We start from the raw sequence: 18,377 nt of genomic DNA, 5'->3' as shown, positions 1-18,377 counted from the left end.
GAAAACTAATGTTACCTTAACAAGCACCGAAAGGTGTGCGTTAGTGAAACGATATTTTAGAAAATATACATATAGGAACTTATATTTCACTTTCATAAATACAAATCACTCCCAATATGACATTATTCATCTTGTATATATTTTATACATATTAATCTTTAACTTCTATTATCAAGCAAAGTTAAATAACTTTTTTTTTCATCACAAAAGCAATTTAATAACTCTTGTGATACTTGGATAAAGTTATTATGACTGAACAACAGTTCAAACAATGTACTTCTAAAGACTTAAGCTGTAACAGCTTGCAAGAGGTCTTACAAAATTGGTTATACACAAATGAACAACATCCATCTTACAACAATACAAAAATGAAGTTTTTTCAGTGATAAATGTACATCAAGATCTTGAAATCATATACAGTGTTGGTTTTGCACAAGATTGGCAAAGACTACGCGACCTATGTGGCTTAATGTATGTTACCTGCATAATTGGAACTTCAGTGCATTGCCATAGAAAACTTCATGACTTATCGGTTGTAACTGGAGATTAGTCACCTAGAAGACACAGTGGTTGCCTCATGCTAAGTTCAGCCTTGATGTTTGGATATTTCTCCAGATCAAGGGAATCACCCAAAATTTTCTGGAAGCATGAATAACAATATCTTAGTTTTGTTTGGCAGAAAAAGTATACAATGAGGGGATCAATAGAATATCCAGAGAGATGTCAAGTAAACAAACCAGAAGCTCAAAAGAAAAGTATCCGACGCAGGATTGTAATAAAAAGACAGGATATAACAAGACATGCAAAACCAGTGCAGCAACAGATGGTAATACATATTGAGCATAAGAAACTATGTGATGACTAAATAATACTACTAAAACAGAGAAGTGGAGAGGAGGAGGCTATCACACAGCTTTAGTCCATGAAGGAAACCATCTCACTTGCAACCATTTATAGAAGCTATGAAAGCAAATTTCGAGAAAAATACGCAAATATGTCCTCATTCAGTTATAAGGATTATGTGCATGATCTCACTGTCTGGAATATTATTATAGTTGACTATGTTGTTGAGACAAAGCAGTATGCCGATGAGTTGGTTTACTGTCTCATGCATGTAAAGAGAAATCGTAGAATAAAAGACTTAACAGATGAGTTACCAGCAAATGCTACAAACTTTTATAGGTACCTTATAACATGTAATCTAGAGGGGGAAAGTACAAATGGTTAGAAAGGAAATAAAAAGGCAAAATAACACAATGCTGCATAAAATATGAAACCAGAGAGTAGATTAGAGGATATATTGTGAACTTGACATGTTTGGTTTCTCTATCAGCTAGCATATTCTTTTGCTATATTTTGTTGTATTTATTTTGTGTTGTTCGATGCTATTCAATGTTCTATTAAGCTGTAAAGAGTATCGAATTAAAACTTAGCTTAGACAGGGCTCCTGTAATGTGGTCTGTTCTTTTACAAAAAAAGAGAACTTTTGGCTATAATTCATGCTTCTTATATACAAAGAATATGATCAAGAAACTTATGGATTATATTGAAGTCATTGGTAGAATTGTACTCACCAAAGCAGCAAGATGTGCATCTTGTATGATATTTCCATCTATCTCTAACCGAGCAATAGGAAACTCTGGAAGATGTCCAGACTGCTTCCTCCCAAGTAAATCTCCAGGTCCTCTCATTACAAGATCCATATTTGCGAGGTAAAAACCGTCAGATGATTTCTCAAGCACCTGCAAGCGACTTAGACTGCTGTCGGTTGATCCCACCAATATACACTTGGACATTTTTTCTCCACGTCCAACTCGTCCTCTAAGTTGATGCAACTGAGCTATTCCAAATCTCTCAGCATTCATAACAACCATCATAGATGCATCTGGAATGTCAACCCCAATCTCAATAACTTGCGTTGAAAGCAAGATATTGGTTTCTCCAGATCTAAACAGGTTTAGTGCTTCACTTTTCTCATCGCCCTTCATTTTTCCATGTAAGAGACCGCAGTTGTACCCTGAAAACTTTTGAGATATAGTCTCAAGATCCGCCGAAGCTGCACGAAGCTGAGGCAATTGCTCGGATTGTTCAATTACCGGATAAACAAGATATATTTTACCCCCTGCTTCTAACTCATCAAACATCATCTGTACCAGAAATAGTGCTAAAGGAAGTTAGACAAAAAACATATGTCGGAAACAAGATCAAGCTCGTGACTGACAAGTATAAATTGACTGAATTCTTATTTAGTATAGTAACAATGATTCAAAATTTTGGAATTCAATAGTCACATTTCTCCAGGTTAATGACTACAAACAGCAAAGCTGATTATTCTGTCAAGATGGCGCAGAGAGTTGTAGATATCACTATTACCAACATGAACTACCTAAATATCATGCTTCAAAGTTCAAAGAAATACAAAGAGTAAATGTGCCAGAGATCAAGGAAAAGAAAAAGATACAGACCTGATAGACCTTCTCAAATCCAGGTTCATTTCCTTCAATCACAAATGTTTCAACAGGAATTCTTCCAGGAGGCAAATCAGTGATCTGTTGTTAAAAGAAATCAAGCAAAGAAAAATAGTACATAGAGAAAGGTGATTATTCTGAAGTTACAGCAACAAACTAAAACTTTTAGCAACCAAGTCACACAGTTGAACTGCCAATAAAATCAAGAAAAACAGGTAAAGAAGACTCAAAGAGCAAAAGGCCTTCCTTGCCCAAAAAATTTCAAGTATGCATAACAAAATCTTGTTTAGCAACCCCTTAAAAACTTGCTAGAAGCTCAAATGTAGGCATAACAATCTTTGTATGCAACATGATTCACAAAAAGAATACTGCAACTTCCCAAAAGGTATATAAGTGAGCGGAAAATGAGAGTTAAAAGTCAAATTGAAAATATGGAGATGGGCTTTGGGCAAAAAAACAACTTAAAATTTACTTCAACTCCAGTTCCAGTACTAAAAGCATGTATTGATAATCAGAAATTATCTCAGCTAACAGGCAGTAGCATATTGACATAAGGATACAAACTCTTACTGACCTGTGTCAAAGACATGTCTCCATACAAAGCCAGAGCCAGAGACCTTGGAATTGGAGTGGCCGACATAGCTAGGATATGAGGAGCCATAACTACACTGTCCTTGGAGGAATCTTCTGAGATTTTCGAAGAGATCTTGGAACTTATTGAGTTATAATATAACTGCAAGACCATAGAGGCTTCAATCAATTCCCGATTAAAGAAAGAAACCACGTGAAACCAAACACGTGCATTAGTTCACAGGTAAATTAGTGCATTGGCAACAATGCATGGAGATCATTACAGATCCTTGAAATTACAGGCGATCTTGTATCTAAGTGAAATATCAATCTACATAAAAGAAGATCACCATTCACCAGTTTAGGCTTATGCACTATAGCATAACTGCAAATGATCATGTTAAGCACAATTATGTTTTTTCCTTCAATAAAAAAAAGGAATCAGCAAAGCTACAAAATATGGTTAGTTGTACTCAAAAGCATTTTCAACATCAAAATGTTTTTGATAAGATATCATATTGATTCATGAAACTCACAATTAAGCATCATCACATAGAATCAGTGTAAGATTTCATCAGTAATTCAAGTTATCATTAATAAAATTTAACCAATCATCTAAGCAACATATAGCTTCAGTACTCCACAAAATAAAGTATACTATTATATCATGTTCTGCACTAGTGCAAAGGATTGATCTCCACTTCATTACATGCAAAAAGAAAATTAATAACCTGACATTCACAAATAAAGCAGTCAGATGAAGAACGAGTGAACGACCTGTAATTATTCCTAGTTTGGTTTTATCTTGATTGCATAGTGGGAAATTGTCAGCAACTTTTAGATGCACAATCATCAATCAAGGCGAGGCAGGTCCAAGCACATTACCTTGCTGTTAAATCTTCCTCTTTGGATTACTCCAAAGCGATGTTGCTCATCCACAACAGCAATGCGTAAAGCCGAAAATTCCACTTTTTCAGCAATTAAGCTGTGAGTCCCAATGACCAAAGAGATATCGCCAGTTTGGAGACCCTGCCAACAGATGGCAAACAGTAAAATAAACTGAAAGGAGAAACGTAAAACCCTTGATAAAAAAAGCATGTCAGCTATAGGTAATTTTGTGATAATAAGGAGAATTCTTCAGCTTAGTCCTTCTTTTGAGCTTTTAGGTAGGGGATTCATACAATTTAACATGATATCCAGTGCAAGGAAAGGTGGAAAGGTCTTAAATTCGAGTGACTTCGTTATTGATGAACAAAATATCTTTGGTAGGTGCCTGACTCAAGAAAAAGAATCAGGCTTACACACGATGTCACGAACCTAAGAAAAATAAAAGTACAGTATCTCCCTTCTAACAACTTAAATTCTGAGACGAGACTGTTCATAATTCAACAATAATAAATAAATAGATGAAATTGGCTTATTTTTTTTTATAGGTCGTATAGCAAGATGTTTTTGAGATAGATGTAACTATCAGCCACCAAAGGTTACAGTATACTCATGAAAAAGTGGAATAGAAGTTAGAATTTAGTGCTTCATGTTTTCTAAGAATTATCATGCTTTAAATATTTATAGGCAAATACCAAGAAACTCATGCTGATTCCAGAAACCATTTTGTCCTCCGACTCTTCATTCTTGTGTTCTCCTTTAAGAACATTTTATTACAGAAAATTTAGACTAAACCACATGTGTTTCTCTATTTCACTACCTTTTAAGCCACACTGTGCTAATAGGTACCTTTTCACTCAATTTGATGCCTACATTTAAAAGTCAGCAAAGCAGCTTTTGCTTAAAGATATCCCAATCCCCACATCAATGGTGGCCAAAACCAGTTAACAAGGAAAAGTTGAAGTACTGCCTTGAGATTTCTTACCTGGCGAATCAACCGTGATTCCTTTGTAGATGTTGAGCCAGTCAATAAAGCAATTGATAGTTTGCATTCTGCCGCTTCCATGTTTGCTAATAAGTTTTGAATTTGCTCATAATGCTGAATAGCAAGCAACTCGGTTGGGACCATAAAAGCTGCCTAAAGATGAGAACTTAGCAATTATTACATGTGGCACTGGGTAGTAAGAAGGCCGAAAGAGTTTATAGCTCCAAGCTTGTATACAAGAAGGGATGTATGAAAACCAAATTCTTTTTTTGGATACTTGTACTAACAATCATAACATAGCTAATAAAACAAAGCAAAATATAGCCACAAAGAAATCACAAGTTAATGCAGAAAGAAATATTAATGCTGACTAACCTGGTAACCTAAACTGATAACCTCCAAACATGCTAAAAATGCAACCACAGTTTTCCCACATCCAACATCACCCTGAAAAAGTGAGCAAATTTGGAACACCCATTCAAATCCGCAAAAAAACTCAAGTCTTCCAAAAGAAAGTCAAGTAATTTTATTTCAGAAGCGAAGAACATCATTTCTCAGTTGATATCTGAGAAAAAAAGTTAAAGAAAAATCATTAATTGAGAGATGACAAGTGTAATATCCAACTCGACTGCCATTTAGTTTGTCAAAAAACTTGAAATTAAAAAGAAGACAACTAGGAAAATGTTGTTTTTAACTTATGCAGATGTCATTTTAACCTTCCGTTAAAATCATTTGTGTCTTTTTATAATTAGGTAAACAGTTTCATTTCATAAAATCAATAGGCCAGTGTCCGTAAACAAGAAGTACGCCAAAGAGTAAAAAAATGAACAAAAAGATATGGTTCCCTACAAAAGACGCCCAATCCTCTATACAACCCCGAACTACATGGGTGCACCACAAATAAATGAGGCATTGGAGACTCAACTGCCCAAAACTAATTTCTACTCCTTCAAAAATCCTCATATTTCTCTCTTTCCAGTCTCCAGGTGATCCACATCACAATGAATGAATACCAAGAATAATGAAACGTGTAATAAGAATGAAAAATGTGATGTTACAAGAAATGAATGAATACCAAAGTAGTTTCCCCTCTTCCACCCCAAAAAACAACTTGCAAGTAAACAGTAAAGCACATCTCACTACCTGTAGCAGACGATTCATCGGGACAGGTTGCTTTAGATCCCAAATAATTTCTGAAGCAGCTTGCAATTGACTGGGTGTAAGAGAATATGGAAGAGCCTTCAGAAATTTCTTAGTCAGCATGGACCATCCATCTGTGTTTATCAAATTGAATTCAGATTTCCGATACTTATCCAGCAATCCATCTTTCTCTACTTTTGTACCAAGACCTTCAAGCATTTGGAATAACCGCCCAAGCTGCAAGATAATGAAAACAGTGAGTGATACTAACAGCATCCCAAGCCACGATCATGGAAAAACATCCATTCTCTGTTTTTTGTAAGAACACAAGCATCCATGTCTCATATTGTGTTTCAAAATCTGAAAGTTGTTTATTGTGGCTCTATTTTCATGTGCATATTATCAAATTTCTCAGAAGCTAATTGACCATGGCAAAGTCACATTTGTTTTTTTATATAAAGGTAAAGTTGTATTCTTCAGCATTAAGGGTATGCTGGCTACTTCCAAAGAGTTACAGATATATCCATAATTACATAGATCCTAGGAAATCTACCAACTTTTCTACTTCTTCTATACCTTCTTCTTTACACCAAAAAACATGTTAATGCAATTTTCTTTAACTTTCTGAATAATAGTGTTCTGATATTCTCATGACACCTGAGGTTTCTCTCTCCAAATAGCCCACCAGACACGGATAGGGACTATAGACCACCATCTTTTTTGGGTCTTGCCTCCCCCCCCCCCACATCCAACAGCTCAAAAGATAGCGGTATGTTCTGGCATCACCTAGGGCTCTTGAGAAATGCTGAGAATGTGCCACACCTGAACAGTAATCCTACAGTGTAGGAATAAGGGTAAAGTCAAATTTGTTATAATCAACATACATGGTCAAGCAGATCCCTGCCGAATTACAGGGTCTATTTGGAAGAATGAAGCCTAGACTAATCAGAAGGCTAGATGATTTGAACTTCTATCCTTAATGGAATATGCACTGGATATTTGTACCAAGGATTTTGACGCTGTTAGGAGAGTGGAATATGGAATTTGATGTATTAATTCTGGGAGATGGGTAGAAGTAGGAACATTAATACTAGTACTGTTTATGAAAGGAAGTAATGTCTCTTTTTCTTCAGTCATTGGTGGAAGGGTGGTGCAGAAATAAAAGCATTTTGCTTTTAAATATCACAACAGAGTGAAATCCTAAAGGACAATGATCTCATTTTCTTCAGTCATTTGAGGTCAAGAAAACAAAAGTTTTTGTTTTGAGAAACTTAGAACAGCACGATATTTTAAAAAACAAACAAAGGAAGAACTGGAAACTCCTGGAGCTTTGCAAGGTATGGTGTTGGAGAAGAGAGTGAAACCTCCCATCATCACAACAAAATAAAGGCCCAAGAACGGTACTTCTTAAACAAGAGTGTGACTGTTCCAGCATCATGTGAAATTGTGAATATCAATTAAGGAATCAAAGTCAAAAAAAAAAAGGAGGGGTGACAAAGTGCAGCCTAAAATCCAGTTCACAAGAACGGATAAACTAAATTCAGCGTTCTTTTTGCTACTTTAGTTCTTCCTTTATGTAGAAATTGAATTCAACTACTAAGAAGCTATTTAACTCCTTTAATATCCAAAACTATGATTACCTGAAGATAAAAGAATTCATCAAAAACGAGCCTTTTGCGCGCTAACTCGGCCTCTTTTACACTTTTTGGCTGGTGAATTCCTGCATATGCCTGTTTATTGTAAAGCCACAAGAGGAAAAAGGAACAATCATTCACAACAAAAAAGGAGATCGGGAGTAAAAAGAGTTGTCGATGACATAGAAATAAACAAAAGTATATCTTCTTTAATGATTAAGCTTTTGAATAAGGTGGTTAACACAGATCATCATACCAGAGAAAACAAAACTTCTGGGTTTGAGTCCCTCCATCACCCATTAACAAAACATTGTTCATGTCCTTGGCCCAAGGAATGAATCGTGCCCAAGAAATAGATTTTCAGCAGTCTCGTTAATATTCTTGCACATGATACAAGCATCAGGAAAAGGAGATTGGAGAATCTCCAAATTACTATTAGGAGAGTGGTACTAAAGGAGGAGTGAAGGATATGCCAGAAAAATCCATTGAGCCTGAACAAAGAGAGCTAAATCCTGAATTTTGTAAGTCAATAGGTAAACTAAAGGAGAAAGACTCGGCTCTAATTTTCTAACACCACAAGCATGGTGGGATGATTTGAGTGTGCAATAAGATCATCCTTCACCAATGAGAGAGGAAATGTGAGCCACGAGAAATAGAGAGCCTATTTTAGAGATCAGACAATGAGATCTTGAGGTGCCAGTAATAGATATTTCATCAGCTTCTTGATAGTTATTCAAGAACTCATGTATTTTCTCAGGAAAGATTGATTGTATCACTGCACCCTTAACCAATTAACCTAACTTTCTCTCACAAAAGAAGGGTCAATTTTGTTCTAAAATAAATTAACTGAAAAAAGCACTAAGAAGTATATCATGTATTCTATTTCTTAGTCTGTTGCACAGAAAATAACAAAAAACCTAGTGTTCTTTTTTTCCTTATCCTCCTCAGCTTTATCATTGTTACACTCAAAAGAATGTTACACATCATGTTTGTTTTCAGAAAATAGGACAAGCAATAAATGTAAATTCCTAAAAAATCTCATTTTCAACTGTTTCAGGGCCATAGAGTTCCATTTAAATGATACAAGTATTTTCAGCAAAAAAGACGTAAAATCCCAACACCATACACATCATTTTACAGTATACATGGTGCAGTATAAAATAATAGAAGACAACGTAAATCTCACGAGCCATATGAGAGCGATAACTTACATCATGAAGGCATAGTAGTCCAAAATCACGAGCAAGATCTTCAGGTATAGGATCGATATTGGATGGAAGCACCTTTAAGGCTCTATTAAATATTAAAAGAAGGCATATAATACTTGAGAAGAATGATACACAGTTAAATCAAAATTACAAAAAGCAATAAACAAATTAATCATGCAAGATGACAAAACACATTTAACAACTTACAGCTAGAAACTATGTTCATGTTTCAATTAAGAAAACAATTAAATCTCAAGACAACATAATGAGATCAGCTGGAATAGTTGCTACAGGCAGACACTACAAGGACGCTGGTCAGAAAACAGATGCTGACAACGACAAATTTGGGACAATAGAAACTAGGTCAAAGAAGCCCGAGTCCACATCTGATACATGAGTATTGTTCAGCTATGTACTTTCATTACTCTTATGTCATGTTTACATTCAAAAGAAAATGGAAGTCAGACCACCACAAAGAGTAGAGTGCTGATACTAGTGGTATTATAGGCATTATTTACATTTCATCAGTTAGAATAGTTCAGTTACACCATTTGACAGAGGAATAAGTAGCAATGGTAAATCTCAATTCACAATATTCTTCAAGATGTCCTTTGCACTTGTGTGCTCTAAGCTTGTCTTTAACTCTCCTGCACATGCAGTCCATGAAAATTTTAGAGTTTTTTAATTCCGATTAAATGCTATGCAACTTCAAAAAACTAAAGTAAGTTAATGAGATCATCACGATACATGCATAAGTTTTTCTTCCTATTATGTCATGCAATCTATGAACATTTAACTTCATTTATACAAATCGAATGCTTCTTGAGCAATTTCAAATAACTAAAAGCAAGTTCAATGGAATCAACAACATACATCATGTGCCTTAAACATAGTCGTCCTTATTTAGGCAATGCCTTACAAATAACATACTACATAAATGCATGTAAAACTAGAACAAAATAAACAAATGTGAGAATGAACATAAACACATAAGCTTCTCATGACAAAAATGGCAAAAAATGTTTTTTTAAATATACCATTTTGCACATACTACGACAAAGTAGCTTGGGTTTGAGATCTGACCTTGAAATCACATCCCTAAGGAAGTTAGAGCTCAAACCTCCTTTTGAAGGATATATAGGATATGGTCTCCCTTGTGCACAAAATGATGGATCCTTTTCATCTTGTAGCACATCCATATTGTATTCCCTCATCTCATAATGATTTTTTGATCTCATAATCCGCACCTTTCAAATAGTAACATACAGATAACAATATGCGAGAAATTAGAAAAAACAAAATAATACGCAGTGCCACAATGATAACTGACATGTATTCATAACAACCATAAACAATCGATTGCTCCACACAACAACCTACAATTATGTCATTATGTGCAACCTTTTTAGAACCCATGTGCTAATCAACTAAGAAGACTCAGATAATGAACAGGAATTGTGAATCTAATTTATCATTTGTCTCATTACTAAGGAGTAGGAAACTAAGAAATCTAAAACTCTGCCCCTTTTGACTTTCAAAACAAATGACTGGATCTCTAAAGCTGCTATTTGACACTTGAGTTTCAACTTGCAACCATAATATGTAGTTACCCATGAGAAAGTTCATCAGATCGCACACGACATAACAAACAAATTCTTGCTTGGTAACTCTCAGGAACTGCTATATCATATATATGATATAAGTAAAACAAGTAACCAACTGTTTCCAGATGAAAGCTATAGACCATAAAAGATCCAGTTTAGCTTAAAAGGTGACTTGTGCAATAAGTAGTTAAAGTTTGTCATCATTAGCAATAAAGTTAAAAATTGCTAGAAGATAATAACAATTCATCAAATTCTTTCAATGATGAATTAAAGATTGATCAACTCACCTTACCACTGACACATACAATGTCTCCAACCTTTTGCTTCTCCTCTAGGCTCTTGAGAAAAGGTAGATAAGTGAAGCGGGTGCCTCGGAAAAACTTTTTTAAGTGTAAAAATACCGTTTTCTTCCTGCCATTATCAGCTTTATCACTCATTAAATCAGCACCATCATCCCTAGAAGTTGATGGTGATTCATTATCTACAACATCACAAGCAACAACAACCTCAAGGAATGACAAAGAATAACTAGCTCTTATTCCCCTGCATGGAAAAATACAAAAGAAAATTATTCAGTTTAACAAAGATTGTTTTTATATTTGAAGTTTGAAGTATTGGCAGATGTACACTATTGTGAAAGCATATACACCAGTGAAAGCAAGATAATCTAACTTATCCATTACGAGCTATTTGCTAAACCCATATTACTGTTGCAGCAGGTACCAATCAATCAATACTTCACTCAAAATACAGGAACAATAGATTCCAAGCAAACTTGATATTATTCAGTAAACACCTATTAGAAACAGCAGATAGATCCTAAGCACCCTCTCAAGAAAAGGAAGACAACAACAACAACAACAGTAACGTTTCAGACCAAATAAGTCACGGTCGGCTATATGAATCCTCACTTCTTAATTTAAGCTCAACTCATATCATCAGCATATCAAATTAAATAGAAATGAAAATTTTAGATATTTAAAAACAATAACATTATCTAAAAATATACAGATCTTTTTCTCTATTGTGCCTTATCTATAGCTACCCAGTCCCTTTTTAACAGTGTCATTCACCAAAGTTTCACACCTGTGGACTTGGTGCATTTGTAGGCCGATGCAGGAAATGATCAAAACATCTCAAGCGACCTTATTTCATTTTATCCTCAACATGTGCTACTTGCATGGTTGCACCTTTAGGTGAATGTAGTCATTGTTAATCATAGGGGATACGTGAAAGGTGTATGTTACAAGTAAAAAAAATGAGGCTATCTAACCAAATCTGAGTGGAGAAGTAGAAGAGCAGGCCCATTATCCCGAAGTTTTGAAGTTGATAAACCGATCTCTCAATCCAATATAAAATAGTGCTAACGGTTTCATTTTCGAAAAAGAAATAGAAATGTCTTACATTTAAACAATTAGCATCAATTATGAACAGCTAGTCTTCTTGCAAAGCATAAAAGGTAAGGTAAGGTAAGAACTTCTGTAACGGTAATTCACCTTGAGGACTTGATTTTTCCAATAAAAATCAAGTATTGCCCATCCTCAATTCCAACCTGTGCATTTTGCAGATCAACATATGTCCGAGGAAAATGCTGCAGCAATTTGCGCGACTACACATATACCAGATGATTATTAGAGTTGTGACTTTGAGAGCAAAACTATAGTAGGCTAAATGGTTCCAAGTCTCACTGTGTGAAAGCCACAGTTTTCCAGCTGACGAGCGTGCCGTTTGCTGAGGCCGGGAATTAAGCTAATAGATTGATCAAGCAATACTTCAACCAATCCATCATTCTGTTTGACCCCATGCTGAGACAGGTTAGAAGGTTTATCTACAGTGAACTGCAAGTCTTGTCTTGTTTCTGTCTCCAAAGTATCAGGAATATAAGTGGCCGAATCCATATTAGTAGCTCCCGAATACAAAATATGCCATGTTTCATACACTGAATCAGGATCGATCAATTGTTCACCCACAGAGCTAGACAGAAACTCTCTACAAATTTTAGTGGCCCATAGCCCACTGTCTCCATGGATGGATGCTGTCCCATCATATAATTCAACAGGCGGAGAAGAGCCCAACCTGATTGAAGAGAATTGTTTACACATTAAGGAGAAATCGAAGTCGATTGCTCCTCCATCAGGATGAATATCAGATTGTTTTTCAGTTCCGTTGGCATCAATCAGGTCATCTAAACCATCATAACCCATCACCACAGAAGCCTGGGAGAAATTCAAATAACTATGACACGATGAGGGGAAATTTCTGGGGAAGGAAGATGCATCAAAAACAATTTAAAAAACTACCAAGTTAGGGAACATCTTTCCTTCTACATTTTTATTCTTTTTTTATTGGAAATGGTAATGTTGTATTCTTCCTTCTACATTTCTGTTCAAGACAACCACAACAGTTTCCCAAAGGAAAGACAATAGTACAAGCAAGATACCAGAATATTTCATACAATTGGGTCAAACGAAATTGAGGTAGCTCAAGTATGAGATAAGCAAACAGAAGGTAACATGTGTAATCATTTGAGGCACCTTTTGAAGAAAGAAGGGTTGCGGCATGTCGATGGCCAGAGTAAGAATGTAAAATTCTGACAAATCCTCTAACTACGGATACAGAGATGCATTGACTTGATGATACTAATTGACTAGGATTTAGGCACCTTCTCCTACACCCAAACAAACCCATAATATGTTCATTACACCATTCATAGTGAATCAAAATAAGAGAAAAGGCATTTGCAATTATTGAGCACACTACTCCCTTCCCAGATTCTACAAAATACAACAAAATGCATCTACGATCCATCAAAGATCACAACTATAGAACATCTACCATCCATCATCTAGTTAAGCTAAATTAAATGAACAAAGGCCAGTCAAATAGAGTAAGAGATTATAGAAACCTCACAAGCACATTTCACAGTAATTCAAAGTAACTTAAGAAGCATCCATTGTTTATGAGCCTAAATGTTAAGCTTGACATCTGTACTTAAGCTACCATATTCCAGCCCCTCTAGTATATGTACATGACTTCCTTTCTTGTTTTGTAATCCTCTGGTATATGAACATATAAGTACCACTCTTTATTTTATTAAAATTGGAGCAAGTTATTTCATCATGCAAGAAACTATATGCTCAGATTTTCCCAAGAACAGATTATGTAGAATTTCACCGGGAAAGCAGATTTAATCGTTAAAGGTACAAGTTTTATATTCCAACCAAACACTATGGTTCAAGGATATTAAAAAGGAACGCCAGGATGGGGAACAATTGATTTCAGTACCATGTAAAGTAGGTTTATCTCTAGCCCCAAGCTTTTTATGTGACTTCACTAGAGAAATGCAAGTTATCTACCTCCTATTTGTGATGACTTTCATAGGGTTGCAAAATCTCTTTCCATTCTAAGTAGCAGAGACACTAACCCCTTGCTCCTGTTATATATCCTCTCCTGATATCCCTTTCTTTCACCCAACTAACATTAAAAAAGATGGCAGGTAGTATTTAATAGGACGTCCAAATTAATAGAGTATCTCACTATCTTGAAATATATTGCTCCATTGTGAGGGAAGATTCCAACACTGAATGCCACAGACTATTCATTTATGTAATTTCGAACAAGCTTGCCCAAGTCTTAAGATAATTCTGATGACAGGTTATTAAACATGAGAATTGATATTTCAAGTTCTTATATTTGCCTTGTCTTCTACACTTGTTTTTCTCATCCTACTGATTGTTTTCTTCCTATAAAGTCTTAACTGTTTCCTCTTTAATGCAAACTTGCCCCAAACTCGATCATTAGTCAGATAGCACAAATGTTATCGACAAAAAGGAAAGAATACGAAAGGAGAAGAAACCCTCATGAGCAGGAAGCTGGGGGAGTAACTAAAAAACATAATAAATTTTCCCATTCATCAAGAATTTAGACAGATTTACTGAAGCAGCATGATACATATATGTTAGCTGATTTCTAATTTAAAAAAAAAATCTGTAACCTTATTAAAAAATTTCGACCTATCTTTGACACTAGCGCAGCCATAAGCATCTATGTCCTTCAACAGTTTTCCCGCAAGCGTATGCTTCGACCTAGACAACACTGTCAACATCTTGGAATAAAGAAAATTGTTAAACCTGCATGATATTAGAGGGTTAAATATAGTATTCAACTCAAAAAATTGACTCAATCAGGAAGAATTCATATAACTATAAGACTATCAGTACCTCATATCTTTACTCACAAAGTTCCTATATCCTTTCTGAGCTTCAAATATCAGTGCACTTCTCAAGCACTTCTCACTTGAACACTGGAAAAGGTAAATGAGATCATAAGGAGAAAAGCAGATGATCAAAAACTTCTAAGATTGACAAGTTCCACAGAGGAATTTGGGAAGAAGCTAAAACCTACATACCGGTGAAATCCCACTAAGGGCCCGTTTGGATGGGCTTAATAAAAGCAGCTTTAAAAAAGTACTTTTAAAAGTGCTGAAACTTATTTTTAAAATAAGCAGTTATGCGTTTGGATAAAAGTGCTGAAGTTGTTATTTCAAACGTGAAAAGGGGAAAATGGGAGAAAGAATTGTTAGGGTTATATGGGTAATTTGGAGATTGTATAAAAATATTAAGCACAAAAAGATAAAAATGTGGTCAACTTAAAACAGCTTATAAGCTAAAAAAAAAAAAAGCACCCCTACCCCAGCTTTTAACTTTTGGCTTAAAATAAGTTTTTTTTAACTTAAAATAAGCTGTTTTGAGTATTGCCAAACAGCTAAATAAGTCAAAAACCAGCTTTTAAGTCAGTTTGACCAGCTTTTAAGCTGAGCCAAACAGGCTCTAAGTGGTGTCTGGGAAGGTAGAGTGTACACTGCAATGTGTGAAAGAAATCCCAATTTTTTTCTCTCTCCTCTCTGAAATGCTCTCGGCTTAGGTTCTGCTATCGTGCACTGTGGGGAATATGGCAGGAAAGAGACGGCAAGGGAAACCTAAGAAGCAAATGGTAATCGCATTTGGGATTAAGTAGGAAGGAAGTTGGATCGCAGATGAAGGATCTTCGCAAGCAAACTATAGAAGCAGAATTAACAATGGGAGTGCAATGAGGTTGATGAATGAGCACATTGGTAGCTCACAACTGATCAAGTGGAGCCCAGAGGCTACACGAGAGTTATCAACTCCAGATCTGGTGGTTTCAGCGGCAAAGGCACCAATTAATATGTTCCATTACTGGTGAACACTGTTCCATTGAGTACCGTAGATGCAGTGGAGAGGCACCATCTGAAGGGGCTTACAGAACTTGGAACCAGATCCAGTGGGAATGAAGGAGGCTAATCCATAGGTTAGCTTATTTGCGGGAAATCGAGTTGCCAGCAATGGTATGTCCTCAAATTATATTACACCTGAGCTAGTTAATGGAAAGCTGGTAGTCAAGCTGGATGAAAAGGAGAAGTAGAAAGAAGAAGTGAAGTGGAAACACTCGCTGGTTTTGTATGTTATTGGGGAAATGCCAGGATGTAGCTTGGGACTTCCATGTTGGAGGTCTCAAGTTCGAAACCCTTTGCCAGCGAAAGCAGGGGGTTTGCCTTCTGGGTCGCGCTTGTTGCACCATGGCTTGCCTAGTGCGAGTTACCTCTCCTATGTGGTTTGCGAGCTATTTCATAGGAGCGGGGATTTTACCCTGTGCGCACCCTAAGGGTAGCGGCTGCGGGTACCCTTGTCATCAAAAAAAAAAAATTATATGAAGTGATTTATCTCACAAACATGGGCTAATGTGGCAAACTCTGACCTGTTTTACCATGATGAGGGCTATTATGTGGTGAAATTTCAATCTGAACCTGACTTGAAGGAGATCTTATTCACAGGGCTATACAGCATAAACAATAACCCTATAATCTCAAAACAATGGACACCCAAACTTGACTTCAAATCAGAGTTATTGACTGAAATCCTCCTTTGGGTAACGTTTCCATAGTTGCCATTAAATTGTTGGGGGTGTGACTCTCTTAGTAGAATTGCTAGTGTGATAGGAATTCCAATATTTGCGGATGAATGTACAACCAAACAAACAAGGATATCCTATGCTCGAATGCTTATAGAGGTGGATATCACCAAGTCAATCCCTACAGAGATTAAGGTCATGGATGCTCGTGGTCAATCATTCCAACAAGTGATTGTATTTGACTGGAAGCCTGAGTACTGTGAAGGTTGTATGATGGTGGGACATAACTGTCACAAGGATAAACCCAAGCAAGTTGGCCAACCAAGGACAAAACAAACTCATCCACCAGCCAAACAGAAACAATCTTGGATGGTTAGAAAAGTTCTTGGAGCAAAGGATCACCTACATGAATTGCATCATGCTATTGATGGCAGGAGAAGCAAGATAAGGCAAACCTATAATCAAATGCTAGGTGATGACCCAAAGGTTGATTGAAGAGGTCTCGTATGTCGCAACTTAGCAAGACCTAAAGCCATTTTAATCTTATGGCTGCAAATCCAGAACAGACTCCTTACAACAGATAGGTTGCTGAAATGGAGAATGCAAGTAGACCCTAAAATGTATTATGTGTAAGCAGGATGATGAAACAAGAGGAGCACATATTTTTTGACTGTGCATTTGCCAACTCCTTATGGAGGAGATTACTCCAATGGACTACCATCAGTCAACCTCCAAGTTAGAATGTACGCAAACCTTACCCCTTCCTCAAGGAGGTAGAGAGGTTGTTTCCGTTTTGGGTAGAAGCTAATGGTAAAACAAAAGAAGCTAACTCCTCAAGCTGGGTTCAAGTTCTCATACTCATATCATTAAAGATGTTAGGGTTCGCGGGTTCAAGCCACAAAACAAAGGTAAGGTTTTGTCCATAAGCCTCAATGTGATAGTGGAAGCTTAGTGCAACCAGGCTGCCCTTAACTCAGACTTACTTGTTAGCAAAGTAGTGATTCTAAAATCCGAAACCTATAAAGATGAAATCTTGGCTCCACCTCTAATATGTTTTCACAATTACAAAGAAAACAACTAAATTACAAACAAGGCACACTCAAATTCAAGATAGCAGCTTTGTTAAAAGCATATATATACTGATAGAAATGGGGGAACTCAAAACAAACAGAAAAAAAGGCTTACCATAGTATTACGTGAGTGCACAACAAGGGTTGGAACAGCCATAGATGAAGTGTAGACATCAAACTGAAACTGCTCTTCAAAATGGAGTAATCCCTGCTTTGGGATTAAACTCTTCTTCCATAACACACACTCGGAACACAGTTCATAGAGTGCTGAAACAACAAAGCTTTTTTTTTTTTTCAATTTTTATTGACATTTTTAAAAAAAATAAAATAAAGAAATTATTTGCTATTCTAATCTTGGTTAGGCCTTAATTTGGTAAATTAAATCTCAATTTTCAATTCTTAATTATGACACGTGGTAATTATAGGTACTTTGGAAATGGAGAGGTCTCGTTCAAAACATGTAAGTCATATAACTTAACAAGTGAAATTTAATAAATATCAAGTATTTATGGACCTATTCATCCACCTTTGAATTATTTAGATACTTAATGATTCTAATAGATAATTCTTCTAGATGATCTCATGTGTACATATTGTTATCTCGCAACTTGATGTTTGCAAAAGTATTGGCATAAATAATAGAAATAATGCACAAGTAACCCCTCAATCTATGCCCGAAAACCCAGAGACACACTTATACTAAGGTCCTATTACCTCCTGGACTTATTTTATAAATAACTTTTACCCAATTTTCGGCCTCAGTGACATTATCATGTGGACCTAGCAAGTGTGGTAACTTGGAAAATTTTCTATATAAGATATAATTAGTACCTAAAATTGTTTAACTTTTTGTACTTTATGCGAAATTCATAATAGACTTGTATA

General features: G+C 35.9%; 1 protein-coding gene across 3 annotated transcripts; it reads right to left on the bottom strand.

Annotated features, from left to right (window-relative positions):
• Positions 1-233: 233 nt before the first annotated feature.
• LOC101251978 (ATP-dependent DNA helicase homolog RECG, chloroplastic) lies at positions 234-17,962 on the bottom strand. 3 transcript variants are annotated; one of them, XM_004238787.5, is made up of 17 exons: positions 17,608-17,962; positions 14,715-14,797; positions 14,489-14,624; positions 12,183-12,710; positions 11,991-12,103; positions 10,782-11,037; positions 9,974-10,137; positions 8,894-8,975; positions 7,689-7,778; positions 6,052-6,285; positions 5,284-5,355; positions 4,909-5,061; positions 3,924-4,067; positions 3,043-3,201; positions 2,466-2,549; positions 1,575-2,147; positions 234-639 (listed from the first exon to the last, which is right to left on the bottom strand). In XM_004238787.5, the coding sequence occupies exons 1-17, from the start codon at positions 17,647-17,649 to the stop codon at positions 547-549; spliced, it is 3,006 nt and encodes a 1,001-aa protein (XP_004238835.1). In that variant the 5' UTR covers positions 17,650-17,962; the 3' UTR covers positions 234-546. The 3 variants fall into 3 exon arrangements, with proteins under 3 accessions (XP_004238835.1, XP_019069604.1, XP_025886819.1); XM_019214059.3 differs by having other exon boundaries at positions 14,508-14,624; positions 17,608-17,771; XM_026031034.2 differs by lacking the exons at positions 14,489-14,624; positions 14,715-14,797; positions 17,608-17,962 and adding an exon at positions 13,029-13,173.
• Positions 17,963-18,377: the final 415 nt, after the last annotated feature.

This window comes from Solanum lycopersicum, chromosome 5, assembly GCF_036512215.1.
Source record: "Solanum lycopersicum chromosome 5, SLM_r2.1".
NCBI lineage: Eukaryota > Viridiplantae > Streptophyta > Magnoliopsida > Solanales > Solanaceae > Solanum > Solanum lycopersicum.
Note: the sequence above shows the minus strand (reverse complement) of the source record. Positions and strands in the feature narration are given on the sequence as shown.

Coding starts and splice junctions, on each gene's coding strand:
- LOC101251978 (XM_004238787.5), bottom strand. CDS start 17,649: ATGGCTGTTCCAACCCTTGTTGTGCACTCACGTAATACTATG. Junction 6,286..7,688: donor ATGAATTCTTTTATCTTCAG/GTAATCATAGTT, acceptor ATTATCTTGCAG/CTTGGGCGGTTATTCCAAAT. Junction 3,202..3,923: donor GAGGAAGATTTAACAGCAAG/GTAATGTGCTTG, acceptor ATGGTCTTGCAG/TTATATTATAACTCAATAAG.